At 43.9% G+C, this 21,663-nt stretch overlaps 1 protein-coding gene across 8 annotated transcripts in view; it reads left to right on the forward strand.

Annotated features, from left to right (window-relative positions):
• The window catches only part of AUTS2 (activator of transcription and developmental regulator AUTS2), a 751,974-nt gene that overhangs the window by 513,998 nt on the left and 216,313 nt on the right, over positions 1–21,663 (forward strand). For all 8 annotated transcript variants that reach the window (XM_079324898.1, XM_079324897.1, XM_079324900.1 and 5 more), the window contains one exon: positions 4,209–4,238. In XM_079324898.1, the coding sequence (XP_079181024.1) occupies positions 4,209–4,238 (30 nt within the window). The remainder of the gene's footprint in view (positions 1–4,208; positions 4,239–21,663) is intronic.

Raw genomic sequence — 21,663 nt, forward strand, 5'->3', positions numbered from 1 at the left:
TACTTGCTTTGAATTTTGTTGGTAGTCCCACAGGTCCTTTGGGAAAACTGCTGAGTCCCTTCTGGCCAGTATAAGACTTGAGGAAGCACAAAATATCAATTTTGCAGGGTGAGGAGCCTGTCAGGCTGTGATCTGAGAAGCTCTCACTGCATTTGGGGCCATGTGCATGTAGAAATTTGGCATTCCAGGGGGCCATGGGTGCTCAGCAGCTCTGCCTAGCTGGGATTCACTTCTGTGCCCAGCAGGAGCTGAGGGCTGGCAGGGGGTGTGTAGGGCAAATTTGGCAATTTGGCTCTGGGCTCCTCTCAAGCCTGGCCTGGGGTGTCTGTAATCAGTCACAACTTGTGTTCACAGTGCAGACAGTAATGCCTTGAGCCTGAGAATCAGAGCAAGAAGCCTCTGTTTGTTCAGGTGCAAATGTGTCTGCAGCCTCCCTGTCCTGATTTGTCACATTATCACCCTCAGCTTCCAGTGGCAGTTCCCTCAAAATCAGGTCATGCTATCTCTGAATAGTATTTTGGATTCCCAGTTATTTGCAGAATATTCTGTGCACAGAGCCATGGTTTCCTGACAAAAGACATGGGAGAGCCCTGAAAAATGAGCTTTTTGTAATAGACACGGAATACTAAAACACAGCCCAAAGCAGAAGGCCAGTACAAAGTATTTCCATCGCTTCCATTCCAAAACAGGCTGGTGCTCTGAGAACCACAGAGCACTTAAATCATTTTACTTCTTCCTGTGGCCCTGGGAGGTGGGGAAATGCTGGAGGAATTGAGGAATTGAGCGAGCAGTGCAGACTCCAGCCTTCAAATTGACCAGTAATTCTGAATAATCAACTTCACGGTTGTCAGGTTTGGTTTCCAAAATGCACTTTCCAGCCCTGGGTAGCAGTGAGGCTGCAGGAGATGGAAACACCTTGTGCTTTAGCACCTCTGGGGAGAACTTGCATCCAGAAATGTAAATGAGCATGTCAGAGCAGGGGTGTGTGTGTGAGCACAGTGCCCACAGTGCCTGGGCTGACCCTCAGCCATGGGGACAACATGCAGTTGCTCCAATTCTGTTTCCAGCCTGAGTAGCAAACACCTTTCTTCTCTCTTTCTGGCATTAGCCCTGCACACACACTGTCTGATGGGTGGGTATGCAGGTGGTGCCAGTTCTGCACAGGTACACAGCCCCAGAGCAGAGCTTAGAGCCCTTCCATGCTTTCCCTCCTTTTTTCTTGCATCCAGCTGGCCCACAGAAGGCTGCCTTTGGCCCAGGACAGCACTGCTGGTTCTCCCCTGGTGCCCAGCCCCTGTGTGAGAGGAGCTGCCCAGAGCCAGGCTGGTGGGGAGCTGTTTGCTGAGTGCATTATTGCCTTTGCATAATGTATGAACTGGAGGGCTTTGACCAGCCTCAGCCTGTGCCAGGGGCTGGCACGGAGGGCTCTGGAGGCTGGAGCTGTAAATTGGATGGTGCACTCCTGCTGGGCTCCCAGCAGCGTGCTGGGTCAGTGTGGGAATTCAATGGCAGTGTTTGCCCGTGCAGCAGAGGCTGTTTTGGCAGCCACCCCAGTGGCCAGGCACAGAGCTGTCACTCACTGGGCACAGGGGGAGGCAGCACAGTGTTTTTAATGGGCTTGGCAGCACACAGCTTCCAGCACGGGCACCACAGCCCCGGCCCTTCGCCATATGCTGAGCTCGGGAGACAAGGTGCTGCTGGCTACAGCAGTAATTATTTGATGTGGAATTAAGCAGAGCTTGAAATTAGAACTGGACTGTGGGAGAGCAGGAGGTGTGGAGGTTTAACACTTTGGTGGAAATGGCCTCCTAGTGACTCGCTCGGGTGTGGGAGCTGCTCTGCTGGCAAATTCAGATGTCAGTGCTGGCAAGCTCTCCTCTCCTCTCCCCAGGTACCCCCATGCTGCAGGGAGCACGAAACCCAGAGCTTTTCAAAGCTTATGAGTCTGTAAGAACTACAGCAGAGGAGAGATTCCCTCACAGGACACCTGCCCATGCACTGGGGGTGGGTGGCACCTTGAAACCCTGCTGTTCAAAGGGGATTGCTCTTGCCTGGTTAGACAGCTACCTCTTGCCCCCTTTATCTTCACTTTTGGATTCAGTCTGATCCAGACCTGGAGTTTGCCTGGAGGGTGCGCAGAGACACAAACACATGGAGCAATTGCTCCTTTGCTCCCTGGTGTGAAACAGGAGGTGTGATAATAGATCCTGGGGAGCTCCTGGTGAGGGAACTGCTGGCTCTGACCATCCAGGGGAAGAAGGTGACACAGCCTAAAAGCTGAGTTTTTCCACCAGCTGTGAAGCAGAAATAGTAAATTGAAAGTCTTTGTGACATTCGTGCTTGTGACATGCTCTGTGGTTCTTGGGGATGTCCTGTGCAGGGATAAGAGTTGGACTGGATGATCCTCATGGGTCCCTTCCAGCTGATTCTGTGCCATGATTTTCATGGATTAAAATCCGTGGGCATGTTTGCTTTCTTGTAAATGTAGGGCCCTGCTCACCTTCACACCAAAATATCATATAGGCAGTCCTGTTGGAAGTCAAAAAGTATTTATTTATGGGATAGGGTAGGAGTACTTTATATCAATGCAATGCTGTTCTAGAAATGCTTTCCTTTTGTCAGTTAAGTGGACTGTTCATTAATTTAAACACTGAGGTTTTCAAAATTAAAGCTAAAACTGCCCCCTGTCTTCATATTTCTTCTCATTTGTTTGTTACCAAAGTAAATACTCTGGTATTAAATAGATGCAACTAGTGCTATATAAATCACTTCAGTTATTAAATAAATTTCACTTCCTTTTCTATTTAGAATCAGCTGCAAGGAGATTGTAATTTTATCTAATCTTTGCTTCATTTAAAATAAGTTTTAAAATACCTAGAAATAGTTCTTAGCTCTAATTTGTTAGTATATAGCTCAGTGGTGTAGGGAAGGCACCTTTTCACCCCCTGTACTGATGAAGAAAAGGGAAAAGCCAGAGAAACAGAAAAGTTGTAATTAAACAACAGAAAGAAGATGAGTTGATTTGTGCAAATCAAATATGTGTATTTGTGGGAGTATTTGGCTCTGTCTCCTCACATCCCACTGTATAGTTAACCTTTGGAATTCACAAAATATAACTAATTTCAAAGCAATTTGGTTGTCTTACAAAAATACTCAAAGATGCAATAAACATGATGTAAATACATCAGGAGCTTAACTGAGTGCTCTAAGAACCTGAGAGTCAGCTGGTCCTTGGGTAGGAAAGCCTGGGTCTTCTGTTTGGTGAAGATTTCCTTGGAAATGTTTGCCATGAGATCTCAGAGGTGTGAGCTCAGTCTTGAGTGATGCAAACAATTCATTCTTCAGAACCTACTGCTGTAGACAAAAACAAAACAAACCCACAGAGGGAGGGGCAGGTTCCCAGAATTTGGTGGGAGTGATCAAACCTGTGAGTTCCAGGGTTCTTAGAGTCCTGTTTCCAACACAGCTTCTGTGCTTGGAGCAAATGCAAACCTGGTTTGGGTTCTGATGCTTGTCTTTAAGAAACATTGAGTGATCTAGGCCTGCTCTATTCCTACAATAGAAAAACTTATTTAAGAATTGAGCAATGGCACTGGATAAATATCAAGGCTCTCTAGAGTTACCTTTCAGCATTTTGTAAAATTGTGATGTCTGGGCTACTCCCAGAGAACCTCAGGGAATCTGTGACTCTGGCAGGCTCTTGTTTCCCTGGGATCTCTGGATTCTTTAGCTCAGCAGCCATAAGCAAAGGCACAGGATGACCTTTCCATGTGTCCTGGAGAACAGCAGTCTTGAAATGTTCCTCCTTGTGCTGGGCAGACCTGAGCCCATCCCTGGAGCTGATGGTGTGGCAGGCAGCATGGGGAGCACTGCTCATCCAAAGAAAACACACCAGCCCCCTCAGGCTGGTCCAGTTTTGGAGTCTGCCCCTGCCCCATCAGCTCCCTGAGCTGAACTGACAGAGGGCTTTGCCAATGGCTTTGGCTCTGTGCAGGGCAGTTGTTTTGTCATCAAACACAAAAATGTATCCTCTGCAACAGCACTGGGGGATGTTACCTCCCAAACAATAGCTAAACTTGTCCCTAAAGGTGCCAGATGTGACATCCAGCATTCATGAATGTATCACCCAGCTTGTTCACAGAAATATTTATCTTTTTTTGCTGTAGCAAGTTTCTCTTACCTGTGCTTTTTCTCTTTTTGTGTTTCAGTGTGACAGTGACAGTGATCAAGAAGAAAAGGTAAGAAAGAAAATCAGTATGAGAGCAAAACTAATTTATTGGATTCCCTTATTCCTCCTAATCTGTTACTTATTCAAAGTTTCTTCTTGGACTAATCTAAAGCATCTCTATACAAAGAAAATTTCTCTCTAATTTAATTTTGGAATAGACCTCCGAGGGAAGAGAGTTCAAATGAGTATTTTGGAGGCTGCACAGTTCATCTTTAAGCATATTGATGCCATGGTCTGTGTGGGTTGTTTATGAACACCAGGCTCAGTACCAACCCTTTCCATGGCTACACTTCCCTCTGGAAGTTGTAACAGCAACTGAGTCTGTTGGTGACCCTCACATTTGCACTTATTAACAGTTATTTAACCACTGTTAGTGCCTGTTGTGCTTCTCTGCAGGCAAGGGCCTGCAAATTCCAACTGAAGTGTTATGGTTGGTGTATCTGTTTTTTAGAAATAACATTTGCAAACTGTACATTAAGTCAAGTAGCACAACTTGCTGATCACTAGCTCCATGATTTTGGGTTTCTGAGCAGGAAAGTGGAAAAATTAATGCTGAAGGAGTCAGGCAATGGTCTCTGATGCTGCTTATTGTTTAGAAGACTAAAAGTAATGAAGAACTGGTACCTATACTGATGAATATTTTTATCCATTATTTTATATTGTGAACAGACTGATCTTTCTGTGGCAAAACTGAAATAATCATCACAGAAAAAATGGTCTAATTTCTTTATTTCCAGGTTGGATTTTGTGATTTTTATTTGTATGTTGAGCCTTAAGGTATGTTTTGATAGTGTGATCACTTTTGCCTCCTCTTTCCTTGGATAAATTGGGGGATGTAAGTCAGGGGAGGATAAAATAATGTCAGAAAATCTTGTTCCTGTAATAATGTTGAGCTGGTTAGAGTTTCATGAGTGGTTCTGTTACCCAGCTCCAAGGCAGGTCAAGAAGAGGAGAGATCATCATCCTAAGAAGAGATCACCATCATAAGCTGGTGTGCAGCTTATCCAACAGCCAAGTGCAAATATGCTGCAAAATCCAGAGGGAAACAATGACTACAAAAATCACCTCCCATGAATTTAATCAGTTTTCTACAGGGTTTGTGTAACAGGAAGCCAAGGAAATTCTCAGACCATTCTGTATATAACTTCCAAAGCTTTGCCCTTCAGCTCTTTTCCAAAGTTGAGGATTTTTTCCTCATGTTTCTTAATAATTTGCTAACTATGTTAAAGAACTGCTGTTTACTTTGAAATGCAATGATTTTCCTTGCATAAGGGAACTAATCACTGGAGTTAATCAGTGTGACAACAGAAAGGGGAGGTTTTGTTGGGTTTTTGCACAGAATATTAACCTGCACTTTTCAATATGAATTTTTAATGCATTACCATTACATTCCATCCTGTGAAGTGATTATTCATTTTCAGGATGTTCCTTATGCAGAGGAAGATGATAAACGGAATTTCAGCTCCTATGTTTATGGCACCCAGAACTAAAAGTGTAATTTCCTGTCACTGCAGCATTTATGGAGCTGAACCTTTGCCTGTCTCACTGAATTTTTTCTCTTGCAGCACTCCTGTGTAAAAAGGTTGAGGCAGCTTTTGGGGATGGAGGGGGGATGCTGGTTCAGGATGGTTTCCACAACACAAAACAAGAGAGAGACTCAAGACTGTACCTCACACAGAATATCCCAGTACTTGTGTGGGCAGGATTTAAAATCCAGATGTGTATTTCATCTCTGTGATCTATATTTTGTCTTCCTCTTAATGAAATGAGATTAAATGCAGACCCAAATATCCCTAAAAAATTAGTGCTTTTCAAATGTCAGAACCAGACCTATCTTTGAGCTCTCCAGCTCAGGCCCAGTTCTGAGAGATGATTGCTCACCCTGGCATATTTATTCAGGCTGTGCTGGCAGCCCAGGAAAAGATCTAAAGGCCTTGTTCTGCTGTTAATTTGAATTCAGCATATGTAGCCTGTTATAAAATGCGAGACATCATCATTTGAGCAGGTCAAGCATATTCAGATGAAGACAAATGGTGCTTATTTGATTTTCTTAAAATCAGGAAATGAAAAAAGTGCTCTCTGGAGAAATCATGTTCTGCCTGACTTAGATGATAGACCAAGGCATGTACCCCAGATAAGAACAGGCGCTGGTGGCTGGGTTTTATCTCTGAAGGACAGTGGGGACTGTCAGCTCGCTGACATGTGCATTATCCCTGTCATTTTAAACAAAGTGACCTGTAGGAAAGTGCACTCTGCCGTGACGTGATAATGGGCTGTTGGATGACAGGTAAAGTACACACTACAAAGGAGGCTGTGCGTTATTCCTTTATTTAACTGACAAGTAGAAACTTCTTTTCTTCAGACAGGCAGGATCTTTTAGATCTCTTTCAATAGGACCCAGAAGATTTTTGAATTCCTGCTTTAAATAAAATACCATTTTTAGGATAAAAAGTTCCTGCGGGCACACTGCACTGGGAGAAGTGAGGATGGTGGATCCTGTCCAAGGGAGCATTTCACTCATCAGCAGTGCCCAACACCTCAGTTTTCATTAATAACCTGGAGGGCTGGGGGTGCTCAGCAGGATCAGAGGTTTGAAGATCCTTTACCCAAATGCCTTATATCATGATGATATTGGCCTCCAGCTGTGGAGCTGCTCTAGCAGTGAATTGACAAATTGCTCTTGGTTGGACCTCGCTCAGTGTGTTCTGAGGATTGTGGGGCTGTGTCCCTCCCACCAGGCACAGCTTGGCCTGAAATGTTTCTGGGAAGAGGAGATCTGATTTTCTTTAGGACTGTCTCTTGCAAATTTTGATGCTCTGTTGTGTACAGAATGTAGGGTTAATTGCTGCAGAGCAATTCTGTCCTCACTCTTCAGAAAATCCAAAGGAAGCAATTTTGCCTCATTTAGGACTTTTGATCCTCCATAGGAGATCCACAAGAGGTAGGAGCAATGCATATAGGTACATATTTCTGCTAGAATGAATAAAACCTGGAATCCAGAAAGGTAGACCAGAGCCTTTGAATGAAATATGGCAGAGGAGTGTCAGGAAAGGTGTGTGACAGATGGAGGGGCTGGAGGATGAGCTGATCCGAGTTTCCTGGGTGGGTCACTGTGAGCAGCAGGTGAGGGAAGGAGCAGAGCTGAGAGCCTGGGGAGCAGCTGGATGCTGAGGGCAAAGGCAGTGTCTCAGCCTGCCCCTTTTCCCTGGCTTGGATCCATGCCTGTGTGGCTATGTAAATCACTGCTGGTACCTGCTCTCTGTTAAGTGATGGATGTGCCTCCAATCCACCTTCCCCAGCCTTCACCTGGGAGCCAAAAGGCAAAGCCACTTTCTGTCTGTCTGCCCTCAAACCAGACCTTGCTGCATAGGTTCCTGGGCAAGGAGAAACAAGGAATTTAATTGAAACAGTGATACAGCCCCTGATTAGCTGTGCTGTAGCTAAGGCTGTGTCAGCATCTCAATTTTAAATGGCATATTTTGGGTGGATAATTTGTCTATTTATATAGATTCATGCTCCTTCACTTCAATTTGACACACAGGACTGGACTAGAGCACTCAAAGTAGACATTTCACCCTCATGAAAAGGTTGCTGGAAAGTCTGAAGAGGTAGCAGGCATGTCTGTGGAGGGAGAGTATATTTGGGAGACTTGCATCAGAGTGAGAAGCACTAATTCATAGAGAGATGTCATTTTCCATCCTGGGATCCTTTCAGCAAATGCCACTGGGATTTCTTACTGAATCAGAAAAAAGTATGGATCCCAGGGGAACTCCGATTTTCTCCATTAAAAAGTCTGTCAGTCTTACTCTTTGAGCAGGTCTCCAGAGCTGGTAATCTAAAATTAGGGCAAACCATTGCACAGCTGACAAATTTAAGTGCAACTGTATTATCTTTTGATATCTCCATACAATCTTTAAAATTATACCCCTGGTAATTAATATAATATTAAAAATATAAGTGCAAACACAAAGTTTGTCTACTGGAAATCAAAGGAAATCTTGTTTAGAAAAGACATACAAAGAGCTCTGATAAGGAAGTCAGGTGCTGAAGATGAGGTAAGAAATGAGCTCCTGTTTTATTCTCCATCTCTACCATCTCCCCTCACCACTCTATTTAATTTTAAAATTAAAAGCTCAAGCTGAGGCTCTTTAGTGATTTTTCACTTCTTAAGGAAATATTTAATTGATCAGGGAGCTGCTTTGCAGTGTGCACAGAGCAGGGCTGCTTCTGGCTGGAGCTGTTCCTTGATGGGATGTGCAGCCTAAAAAACTTTCCTATTGATGCCATAGTCCTGAGTTTATCTCAGAAGTGCCCAATCAGGTCAGCAGGCTCTGGAATTTGCCAGGGGTTGGCATCTGTTCAGAGGGGAGAGCAACAAAGGGAGGGGAGTGGGATTAGGATTGGGATGAGTAGGTGTTCTGATTGCCAAGTCTGTGCTGGTGGGACTCTGTTGATTCATAATTTTTCTCTTGAAAGAAAATTTTCATCTTTGGAGAGAAAAGTACTGTGCCATTAAAAGCACTAAGAGAGATTAAGAATGATCTTTCTTGAATCAGATTATTTTTAATGGTAATGCTGATACATCTGATTGCATTAAATCAGGTACAAACCCAAGAATGGCATGGGAAATACCATAAATGACTCTGCTATGCCCAGGAAAAAGGGATGGCTTTTATGTCCCACCTGCACCTTCTGTATGTTTCTGCAGCAATTATTTTGTGTGTGGACTTTGGAGAGACATTTTGGAGCAGCATTTTGTGCCTCCCAGTTTGTTGCATAGTCAGCATTTTAGTGTTTGGTGGTTAAATAATCACCCAAAGAATTTATATGTTTATGTGTGTTTGTTTGTACTTCTTTCAAACTTTGAAACTTGACTGCTGAAGGTAGTAATAAATGCTCTGGTAAACCTAAGAGGAACTTAGGAAGGGGCTGCTAAAACCATGTCAGTGCATAGCTCTGCATAAATGCAGAGTTTGTCAGTCATGAACTTCCTCTGCCCTGCAAAAGCTTTATCTTAAATGGATTAAATGCTGGTGAAATTGCTTTTTACCATGCTATATACAAATGTAATACACATTACATTTTTAGACAGGTACAATCCACTCTCATGGGGGCAGTTGCATCAGTTTGAGATTTTTTCTTTTTTTAGTAGGGTGCTTGGAAACCAAACTGTATTTGGGATATTTTTTCCTCACCCCTGGGAGGAATGAGGGAAGGAAGAGTTTGGTAGCACTTTAAGGGGAAAACATCCTTTTGGATGGTGCCAGGGCTGTGGCAGGGAGACAGCTGGGAGCCAGCTACATTTCTACCACCACAGCCATGCAGTGCTGCAGTAATATTTCTGCTCTTCTTACAGTTTAAAACTCTGCCAGGGTTTCCGTTTGCTGTTTATTCACTGCTGGAGTATAAATAATAAATTACAATTTACCTAGTCTGAAAAAATTTAGTCATAAAGGGAACTCTGAGCATTTATTGAGCTGTTGGAAGAAGGGCCTGCCATCAGAGTTGGGTTTTTTTATTCATCCTGTTTTTCACAACCATAGGTGCAGGTATTGAAAGATTGGGGGTGGGTTTTAGAGGAAAATTATAAAATGTAAAATGTGTCATCTCCAGTCTAGTAAGAAGAAGAAAGACATTGGTGTGTGGCCTTAGGCTGTGTGAGACATTGCTGTTTCTCCCAGCCAGGGAACAGCAAGGAACCACTGGAGAAGAGTTGCTGTGGGGTTGGGAGCCCCTGAGGATGGGACTGGCTGCAATTTGGGCTTTCATGGGGCAGCTCGGGGGCTGCTGGAGGGTCCTGCCCCCCCCACATCTGATCTCTCTGGGTTCTGGGGGACAGCTTGGGCTGGCACATAAAGCTGTCAGGCCATTGAGCCCCTCAGTGCTCCAGGAAGGGTTTAGCATTGCTCAGCAGGGAGCTGGATACTCAAAAACTCCTCGGATGGTGGGTAGGTACCAACCAGCACATTTGGCTAACAAGGGACACAGTGGCTGAAAACCCAATTTTAATCAATTACTTCAGGTCGTGGGATACTGCTGTCTTACTGTTTGGCATATATTTATTTTGGCTAAGGGTAGGATTAGAGAAATCATTCCTCAGTATTATTCCAAAAACTATTTCTGCAAAGCTGGGATGTTTCCCACAAGGGCAATTTACGCCGCGTATTTGTACAGGTGTTGTCCTTTTAACTCTGGAGAAGGCAGCACCTTCAGCTTGCCCCAGGGGTGAGAGATCAGCCAGGCTCCCTGTGCTGGCAGTCAGGAAGGATTTCTGCCTGTTTGAGGAGGGAGGATGAGGCTCCTTTTGGTTCATCACAGCTGGGTGCCGTGGGTGCTGCGCTCAGGTGCGGCCGCTGTCCCGTCCTGTGTCACCGCTGCCACGGGGGCCGTGTGCTCCTCTGCTCCTGCCCCCTCCCCCCGCCCCCCTTCCCTTTTTTTTGTACCCATTTCGTGTAGAAAATTTGTATTTACTTTGGGAGTGTAATTTGTTCCTCATGGATAATGTGACCCTTAGCGGAGCTGGATCATGGGTTAGTTGAAGTGATATTTTCCGCTAATGGTAGTCGTACATCATTGCTGTCAGCTCGGGTTAGGAGGCAAGCACATTACAGCTCCATTTTACCTCTGCAGGCATCTGGGATTATTTGCCATAACTGAGTATGACATGACCACACTACAGAGTGCATTAAAATTTTACTAGCTGCTCAGGCAAGTTCCTTGGCTCCAGCCTGCCTGCAGGCAGCCGCAGTGATGGATACCTCCAGGTCCTGACTCCTGCACCAAGGATACTCAATGTCAATGGCCCAAACAGGTTTTGCTCTCCCCAGGGCTTGAGCCCAGCTCCTGGCAGTCAGTACACAATGCAGAGCTGGAGCAGGGGAGGGCAGCTTGGCACAAATGCCCCTCCAAGAGCCCCTGGCACATTGGAAGCCCCAGCACTGTCACATCAGTGACTTGAGACACTGCTCAGCCATCAGGGCTTAAAAAGTGTCATTTGCAGGGGATAAAAATAAAACCATTGTATGAAAATTCAAACTGATAGCAAAAAGTATCCAGGGCTGTGGAATGGTATGTGTTAAATGTGTAACAGGCATGGAGCATGATGCATAACAATATGGAATATGCAAATGCAGCAAATGCTGATGATTGTATGCTCATGTTGCACTTGATTTTCTGCTCTGTGCATGTGTGCAGAGTCATATTTACACCTGTAGCAGCACACACTTATGCCCAGTATTTTATTTTTTATTATTTGTACATATGCAATTCCTGTACTTGTACAGAACTGTAGAATACCAATCATAGCTTATCTGCATGTATATTATTTTGCAGCATGTGTTTTCATGTATACACATGCCTACTATGAAAATCATAGACATTGCTTCCATTGAACATATCTGTTTATGTAGATGTACATTATTTGCAATGTGTCTGTTTATATATATTGACATTCCAAATTAGAGGTATAGCTATACAGAGAAATGTGTGCTCAGGAAACTTGGGGGAGAGATTGAATTGAACATTGTAGTGGTTTTAAATGCTTCTTGAAAAAGCATAATATATACCCCATGATAATTTTATTGCAGCCTCCTGGTGGTTTTGTAAATATCTACAACACACGTCTGTGCTGCCCACAAGCTCTCCTCCCCACAGCAGCACTAATATCTATAATAATTTCAGGCAAAAGGTACATAGTTATAGAGCATGTTTCTGTAAGGTAAGCAGGGATTGTGTGTGTTTGAAATCCTCCAAGTTGGTCTCCTCTGTCCTCATTCTGATGGTCTGTGAATTAGCAGATGGAGGAAGAATGGAAAAACTTCAGTGTTTTTGTTCAGCTTTTTTGCTTTCTCTTTTAAAGTGTTTAATTGCATTTGTATTCCCTGTGAGATGAGAAGAGATATGGGGGTGAGAAGCTCTTGGGCTTGTTGGGGTCTGGGCTCACAGAGTCATGGAGTGGTTTGTGCTGGAAGGGACCTTAAAGATCATCCCATTCCAAGTCCAGAGTGTCCCTGAATCCCCACCTTTCCCCATTCAATCCTGAAGTGCCCAAGGCCATGTTGGACAGGGCTTGGAGCACCCTGGGACAGTGGAAATGGCAGGGAGTGGGATGGGATGAGCTTTAAGGTCCCTTACAGCCCAAACTTTTCTGTTTCTGTGATCTAGGGCTGAGTTTCAGGATGTGATACTGATTTGAGGGTTTCTTTGGTATAGCACATTCCTGGCAGTAAATATTCTCATCCTAATTGCAGCACTTGCAGCCAAACTTTATTATGCCCAAGAGTTTTACCTGTGCCTGGATTGTAGGATTTGATTCTCAGTAGGGGAGGAGAGAAGAAGAGATTAAAGATTAAAGCTGGTGATGTGCTCAGTGCTGTACAAGAAACAGAAGAGACACTTTCAGACATCTCTAAGGATAACATGCAAATTCCTAAAGCCTTCCCAGCAGCTTAGATCACAGTAAGAAAGACATTCCAAGTGATAGATAGTTTTGCTTGTTCACTTTATAGTGTTACATCTTCTTTTTTATATGTAGCAAAACTTTTATCAAAGTGGTTCCATGAAGGGTGTACGTGGGAATGCCAGGCAAGATTTCACTTTCAGGTGCCACTGGTGCAGAGTGAGTGAAATCACAGAGTGGTTTTCTGATCTTGCACGTAGCAAGTTGTGATTTCAACTCAGGGAAGATGAGTGTCTGTGTCTGCACACAGTGCATGTGCCCACATGCTCTCTCTGTCCTGAAAGATGAGTATTTTAAACTTCATTTAGAATGTCTGAACTGAGAGCTGTCAGTAGATTGAGAAGTTGTGTCTGTTATTTTGCACAACTGTCTGTACAGCTTCCACACAGAAGTAAGATGAGATGTCCTGAAAGGAAATCTGTGTCCTGGAAGGTGTTGGCCCAATTCTTGTGATCACCCCACCCCCATGGAGCTGCTGTTGGTTGGATCTGAGCTTTAGAGGTGTGTTAATGGTACTGGGCACCTATGATCTGTGTGTGTGGAGAGACAGAAATTCAATCTGTGGATCTTGGAGTTTGGCCATGGCCAAACACATCTAGGTTATACAAAGTGTTCTTTAAGAACTGTATGTTATTCAAGCATAATATTCATATACACTTTATACTCTCAAATAACATCTGTTTTTCATAACAAATGAAAAAGGTTTTATAATCATGTATGAGGCATGATCCCCATTCCTGAATGTCTGTTCTCACTTTTCCTTGAAAAGAAAAAGGCTTGGGATTGAGAACTGAGATGGTGAGACATTTCTTTGGAGGTTTCTTTAGAAAGAAGAAAAAAAAATATATAGAACAAAGTTATGGCAGTTATTTAATGGTTTTAATAGTCTTGGAGGCCACAGCAGATGTAACTGTCTCAGGTTTCTCACAAACATATCCAAGGACAGGCTGAAAACAAGGAGACAGGAAATTAAATGCATGCACTGATGAATTGAGAAGGATTCCAGCAAGGACCTGGTTCTCTAAATACTTCTCTCCCTGTGGCTCAGGCAGGGTACTGTGGGACCTGCAATGGCACAACACAGCTACCGTGTCTCTTGGATTCCAGAAATTCCCCACACAGGGCAGAAGAGAATCACACAGGGTTTGAATTAGGGTTGGGTGTGCAGGTACCAGCAGAGTAATGATCATTCTGGGTTTTAATCCTTCTGTTAATCCAGGGCAGGTTTGGCAAACCTCTCCCTCCCTCCTCCCTGGTGGCACTGCCAGCCAAGGGATCCCCTTGTCCCCAAGGCTCTGCCTGCTCTGTCACCCTCCAGTGAGCCCCTGGGTGCTTTGTTGGAAGGGGAGGGCTCTGGGGGTAGAGGGGGCACAGATGTTCTGAGGGTCAGGGAGTGGGAGTTGTGAGAAAAGCAGATGTGCAGGAGTGCCTGACCCTGGCTGGTGCTGGTGGGAAGCTCCATGAACCTGCTGGTTCATGAAGGGCATGACACAGGAAAAGCTCAAAACAAGTTTATCTGACAACTGGCAGGTTCTCCCAGGCTCCCAGTGTGGGCACTGTGATGTACTACTGGTCTGCACTGGGAGCTGCTGGGCAGCTGGGAGTGTGGAAGAATTGGCTTAAGGTGAACCTGACGTGCTCTGGTTGGGAAATGAGGATCAGCCTGTGTGCACTGACTCTTGCAAGCCTTTCTGTGACCTCTGTGGAAAGTCCAGATTCACTTGCAGCCATTACAAAGATGCCTGGTTTGTAATTTTATTTTAGTAGGAAACACCACAAAGGCCTTTGTGTCTTTAAAAATTGCCTGGCCTTTCTAATTCATGCTGATCTCTCTTCTGAAAATGCACCAGTGAATTTCTGGGCTTTGCAGGCTGCCTCAACATCCCATTTCAGCTGACTCTGGACAGGCAGACAATATTAAACAAGGTTGTTCATTCATAACAAAAGCATCCTAATTGAGTTAGGTTATTACATTAACTGTAGCAATCAGATTGAACCAAATCACCCAGCGATAATGTCATTTTCCAGGGTATCATTTGTAGGAACCAGTTGTCCTGTAAGATGCAATAACTCACTTAATCCTGTGGAGTTTATGGTGACTTATGTATCATATCAAATTCCTTACTTTCAGGGAAAAAACCTGAGCAGTTAATGCATGGCTGTGAATGTGCAAGTGATGAATTTACAGAGAAACATTTTGCAGATCCTAGACAAACTGAAGAATGAGTGTTAGTCTATAATAATCTCAGAGAAAGAGGCCGTTCTAAGAATGGGTAAGACAGGAAACATTTTCAAACTGTGAACTTCTGCCAACACATGGGTGGTTCAGTTTGTTTCAGGGACTGATAGATGGCTGCTTTATTGGCTCTGAGCTGCCCACTGAGCACAAATTCTCAGCCAGACACTGGGAAGGGTGGAGGTGAATTTTTCACTGTACATGCCAAATGTTTACAAGTAATCTCATTTAGAAAACTTGGTTTCTGATGACATTTTTATGTGATGCCAGGACACTGCTGGGGATCTTGTTAATGCACTTAGAGGTTTGGGGTGTTTTTTGTTTGTTTTTGCAAAATTGTGATGAGGAGAGGTGTCAGGCAGTTCAGAGCAGAGGGATAAGATATGGGACAGGCCTCTATGTGAATTCTGAGGGTCTTGGGGCAGGAAAATGAGAGGTGACTACTTGGTACTGTGCATTCCTGGGGGTTTAGCTGATGTGACAACTGGGGCACTCTCTATGTTTCTTTTCTGTTCTCTGTTTCTTTCTGATTTATATGTACAGTTACAAAATACTTATTTAAATTAATGATTGTCTTTAAGTAATTTAATGCTTGTTTTTTTGTTAATGGGAAACCTGAGTAAAAAGCTTTCAGTGAGCTGCTGTAGCAAATCATTACACACTCCCTGCTACTTCCTGTGGTAACATTAATCAGAATGGGCTCACTGGCTACTCATGCAGATGCTGCATGTAATTCAGTATAAATCTTATTATAATTTACCAATAATTAGTGTCCACTTATTCTGAAGTGCTAATGACACAAAAAATTCCATTGGGGATAGGGGTCACCCTATTTTACAGACACTGAGGAAAATAGAATGGTTTGGTTTGGAAGGGACCATAAAGAGCCTCGAGCTCCAGCTGGAGCTTCACAGCTCTAAATGGCCACAGTGCTGCAGGGACAGAGTCCAGCAGTATTTCTTTGGGTATTTCTTTAACCACAGGTGGTGTATGGGCTGGTTTCCTTTCTAGATTTAGGGATAAGGGCTGTGGGGTGGAGTGCATCACTCTGGAAAAGCAGGAAAGCTGATGCTTTGGACTTCTGGGACAAGGAGAAAAATCAGGGTGCTCTCTGTGACTCCATGGGATAGGCTGAGGGGGCTGAGCTGAGCAGTGTTTTGTGTTTTTCCAGTAGGAATAAAGCACTGAAAATACTCTTTATTCTGCCCCTTTTCACAGGGGAATGGCACATTTTTTCTGGAAGTTCATTCTTATTCATAAGACTATTTCCTCTATATAAATTCACTAAGGTTTAGTCAAAACTTCCCATAACCACATTGCTCTATATATAATCTGTTTACCACAATATTTGCCATACCAGCTAAATACATTAAAGAATAATACATAGAATAATACATAGAAATATACATACAAAATTACTAGATGAGCAAAAACCAAGTCACACATAAGTGGTGTGTTAAGGATGTTTTGTGAGTAAACAGCAATTCCTAGAACCAATGCACCCCTTGTATAACATCCACTTAAAAATGAAGCTTTTCTGCTAAAAACATGCAGCTGTGGGCTGCAGAGAATAACAAGCTGGAGCTGGAAGTGGACAAGAGTAAACGCTTCAATTCACATTGAAATGATTTCTCCTGCCTAGTATAATTTAACCTGCCCACACTGCTAAACTTCTGTATTACACAGTCCTGTCAGACTGTCAGCAGGAATGATAAGCCTCCTGGAAGCCTCAGCCTGTTACACAGGGAGAACATTCCAGCCAGCATTTCCTTGCACATTTTTAAGACTTTTAGCTTGGTCTCTCAAGTATAAAGAATACCCTACTTCATGACCCCAGCCTCTTGTTAGTTGATAGATGAAATCTTTTCCTAAGCTGAGTCCCTTGTCTATTATGTTTGCAGAATTCAACAGTTCTCTTTAAGCTTCCTGGCTTACTGCCAGAAGTCCATGGCTTTGTTACCCAAAGAAATTGCCTTTTTATTAACAGGAAGAGGATCTCTGCAATGGCAAAGGTGCCAATCTGCTTCCAGGTGAGGGAGAACAATTTCTAAAAGTCTGATCTCATACTTTTGCCACTGCCAATAAGTACAAAAAGAATAGTGAAGAACTGCTGTAGTGGTTAGGGCTTTTTTGTTTGACTGGTTTTTAATTTGAAAAGCTGAGATGCAACATAAAAGCAAAATACAAGTTGTAGTAATTGTTGTGTTTTCCATGTTCTTTTAATCTCAAATTTCTCATCACTATAAACTGTAGTCTGCACACCCTGGATAAATATAAATGTACATAAAGTGAGCTGGGCTTTGGCTTCAACCTCATCTCAAGAACTGGTGCTGTAAAACAAAGAAACTCACATGTACATGTCAGTTAAACTGTGTTTGGGAACACCTGAGCAGGGGTGGCTGTCCCAGGTGGGTGCTGCAGAAGGAATATTGCCTGTGCCATCCAGGCTGGAGCCTGGCCTTGGCAGCAGCTCAGGATTGTGCACCATCACTGATTTCTGTGTCACACCAGAGACTTTTACCTCTGCCATCCAAGTGAAGTGAATCAATCAAATGAGGCTTCCTAGGGATTCTCATTTGAGAACTTCAGGGCTTTTTCATGTGACTGCTTACTCAGGAGAAAAAGATTTCAGGCCACAGCTAATCAGACAAGTGATTCCACTTACCTGAAATATCAGAACTAGTTAGGAAGAGATTCCTCTAGCAGGAGGCATTCATGCTTATCTGCAGATGTTGTTAAAGCCTTTTTTTCTCTCTTAGATAATGACCAGCTACTGCACTTTTCTGGATTTCAGTAAAGGTGGTGAATAATTGAGAGGGGTGGAAATAATTAATTTCAGTACCAATTGTAGTGACAGAGAACCAGGTGTAGTGACAGATACTTTATTTCACCTTTTTGCAGGAATCACTGTGTAATAAAACTCCTAAGCACATTTTCACAAGTGCAGAAGCACTAATTCACCTTTGTAAGAGACTGAGAGGCAGAAGGCCCCAGCAATATGCTGAGCAATAAACCACCGTAGGGTTCTTAACTGATTGCTGCCTACAGCACTTGGATAAATTTCTAAGGACATGAAGAACAATGAAACAGTGAAGCAGGAAAAAGGGAATTCAAGATAAAGCACATTTTGAAGAGCTCTTTAATTAGTTACTTTAATTAGTTACAGATTCATATTCTAGTGTGTGTGATTTCCCACCACCATAAAAGCATAATGAAAGATTCCCATGTAAGATGCTCCTTCCCCCACTGTGGAGTGTCTTGCTTTAAAATCCACAGTAAGTGCCATCACATTCCCTTCTTCCTTTTGCTAATATTGACCTTGTAAGGGGCTAGACTTGCAGTTGTTATAAATCAGTCCAACACTGATTGCTACTGAGCTTTCTTGATTTGCATCAGCTAAGGCTCTAGCCTGAGTGCATCCTCTGAGCATGAAATGAAGACAGAAGTCAGTGCTGAATGAAGTTGACCCTTTCCTTTAATTTGCAGTCAGTGGAGGGGCTCCTGAAATCTGAATTGCCAGGGCTGTGTCATTTGTGTCCCTTGGACAGTCACAGTTCAGGTCACACTGCCAGACTGCCTGGCTGAGACCTGATTGAAAACCTGAGCATGTTTGTTCTTGCCCCATTTTTATATCTGGGATAAAAAATTATCTCAGTGCCCTTGCTCAGGTGTCAGGACAGTTAACAGGGAAGAGGCTGTGATGGGCAGGGAAGTAAAACCTGCAATCTATCTCATGAGATGCACTTCTCCCTGGCACAGCAAATCTCTCCTGGTCTTGCTCCTAACAAATCCAGCAGCTTACCTCTTTTTGCACATTCTAACATGAATCACTTGTAGTTTAAAAGTCTAAAAGAAGGTGATGGGACTGTAACCACTGTGGTCTGTCATAAGAAGTGTTATGCTATGGCAAATTCATCTGCAGGGGGGTTTGTGTGTATCTTTTAATATTCAGTAGCCAGCCAGGTCTCATCTGATGTCCTCTCAGAAACATGGGATCCTTTGTGGGTTTGTTACCTTATGTTAAACATTTCCCAGGGGTGTTGAAGTGCTTAATGCTGAGATCTCTTTGTGGCTTTTCAGCTCACAGTCCTGATTGTGAAGACATGAAGGGAAAAAATGATTGGGAGGCTTTGTCACCTGGTTTCATTTGAACAATTGCTTTTCCCCCTTGGTCAGATGTGGGACAGAACAGGGATCACCTAAATGTAGATAGATTGCAGTAACACATGACAGTTCTTTATTGGTTTCCATTGCCTATGCTGCTCATTTCCCCAGAGGAAAGGGCAGCTAATACTGTATATTTTTTAACATAAACCAAAGGGAAGGATAAGCCAGTGCCTATGAAACGATGGCTCTTTATTCGCCATATGCACTGAATTGAATTGCAATTTCCTCCTTTTATTTTCTCTTGGTTCTCTGTATGTCAGAGCAGCCAGGTGTGTTTGTAGTCCTTCAGCAGCAGATGATCACTGGAGGCCCACAGGTAATGAGTGGACACATGTGGTGCATGGCAGGGTTTTCAGGCACAGCTCTGCTAATGAATTGATGGTGCTACAAAAAGGCTGGGGCAGCCAGGTCCCCCAACTTTTGCATGCTCCCATTTTAGCTTATAGCAAAACCTTTCTGTCTCTGTTGTAGGTATCTCACACCTTATTTAGATATTTCTTTTAGCCTTCTCATTGTGTCTATATATAAATTCAGGATCTGAGGAGCTCACAGTCAGTGTTTTCCCTCTGCAGAGACCAAAACTGGGCTTCTTCCTTCTGCACCAGTGTCCATCATTGCCAGGTGGGGAAAACAGCATTTAGGAAAGGTTTTCAGAGTGCAAGAAAGGATATGAGGTCCCAGTGAAGGAGGAGGCCAGCTGAAGGCAAAATCTGTGTCCCCCTTCCTCCTTCTCTCTCCCTCTCCCCCCCTTAATAGGTTTTCTAGCTGTTTCTTTGAATAAAAAATTAATAATGGCAAAAGCTTGTAGCTGGTCCCCAGGGTAGAATAGTGGCTAAGGATGTAAAAGAATGATTTGAACAAACAGTCTCAGGAGGATAAATGAAGTGCTGTGAGTTCTGTAAATACAGGGAAAATATATATAACTGAAAATATTTGCCTAGTTAAGCAACTTCTATAATAAAACTTTAGACACAGCACTAGCAGCTTGGAATGGATTTTTAAAACCAGACAATCTAGGAGACTATATTTAATTTTCTTAACAGACATACAAAGCAGAGATGTCCAAATCACATGAATTATGAAGGACAAGGTTTTAGATGGCATTTGGATGCCTGGAGATATAAATAAGTTTCCTGTGGGATTTTTAGAAGGGCATAAGCAAATCAGGCAGCCTAGCTAGTTTTGATTTTAATGGAGTTGCATACCCAACATGCTTTTTGTGCCTCCTCCTTCCTGCAGGGATTTACCTTCTCTAGCACAAGGCAGTTGAAAGTGATACTTGGAAGTCTAAGTCACTTTGCCTATAGAAAATGTAGCCCTGAGTTCCAGAGCTGGGCTGCCAGCACAGAACCTGGAAGCACATGGTCAGTTCTGTGCCATGGGTCAAGTGTGGCTGCTCCCAGCACTGGCCAAGCACAGAAAACTCCTGATTTGAATCTAAAACCAGGGAGCAGGAGGTTTGTGTGGCTCACACTCTCTGGATGGATCCTGCTCCTCTCTGTTCCAATGACCTTGCTGTCCTGTCCTGGGACCTTACCAAGGATTTCTGCCAACCTGTGATGAGCCCCAGCGACGCTGCCACCCCTGCTGACAGATAATCTTGGAGGTGGCAGTGAGCTGGTGAGAACAAGGCAAGGCTGGGGGCAGGAGCAGTCCCTCTTCCACCCCTGCTCTGCAGCATCCTGTGCTCAGAGGGAGGGAGCACCCCACCCTCCATCCTTTTTGTTCCTCTCTTTGTTAAGTAATTAATCTCATTCTGCTGAGATAATTTTTTTCTATTAAAAGGGGAAAAAAAACCCCTTCAGTCAAAGCAACATTTGGGGGAGAGGAAGAGGGAGGGGGAGAGGAGTGCTCCTCACAGTTTGTTAATTGGTTCTTTCACCTGACAGTAGTTTGTGTCAATTAACTTGATACTCAGTGAAAGTGAAATTAATCCACCTGGGTCAAAAGCAGCTATTAATTTTTAATCAAAACAAAATGCTCACTCGACAGATTTGTAGCTCCACTTAGAATAAACAAGATACACATGAGGTGCAGTGTGCCACGGGCTGTGCTGGCTCAGGTGCTCCTGGGGATCATTTCTTGCTCTCCTGCAAAGGGCAGAGGTGAGGGGACTCAGCTGCTGATGACACTTGTCTTCCCAAGAGGCTTCCTAGCCTTTCCCCAAGGTGTTTCCCCCTGGAACCCTTCCCCCAGTGGGTGTGGGCAGCAGGCTGAGCTCTGAGCTGTGAGACATGGTCCATGCTGGGCTCAGGCCATCCCTCCCTGTGCCCTGGGGCACCCCAGGCACAGCCCTGCCCTGCTGTGTGACACAGGGACACCCCTGGCCCTGCAGCCCCAGGCTCTGCTGGCAGGGAGAAGGTGACTCTCTCATGGGTAGGTGTGGGGGATTCCTCCTTGAAAAGGAGCTGGGAGCACAAAGCTGCCCCAAGATTTCTTCTGTCCTGTGCACTAAAACAGTGAGGGCAAAAATCTCATTGAAATTGTTTTGCAGAAACCCACAGTGCTCCAGGTGGCTGTTCAGTGTGTTCAGATTTATCCAAAACACAGACAGAAGCAAAAACTTTGTAGCTT

Source organism: Erithacus rubecula (assembly GCF_903797595.1).
Source record: "Erithacus rubecula genome assembly, chromosome: 22".
Taxonomy (NCBI): domain Eukaryota; kingdom Metazoa; phylum Chordata; class Aves; order Passeriformes; family Muscicapidae; genus Erithacus; species Erithacus rubecula.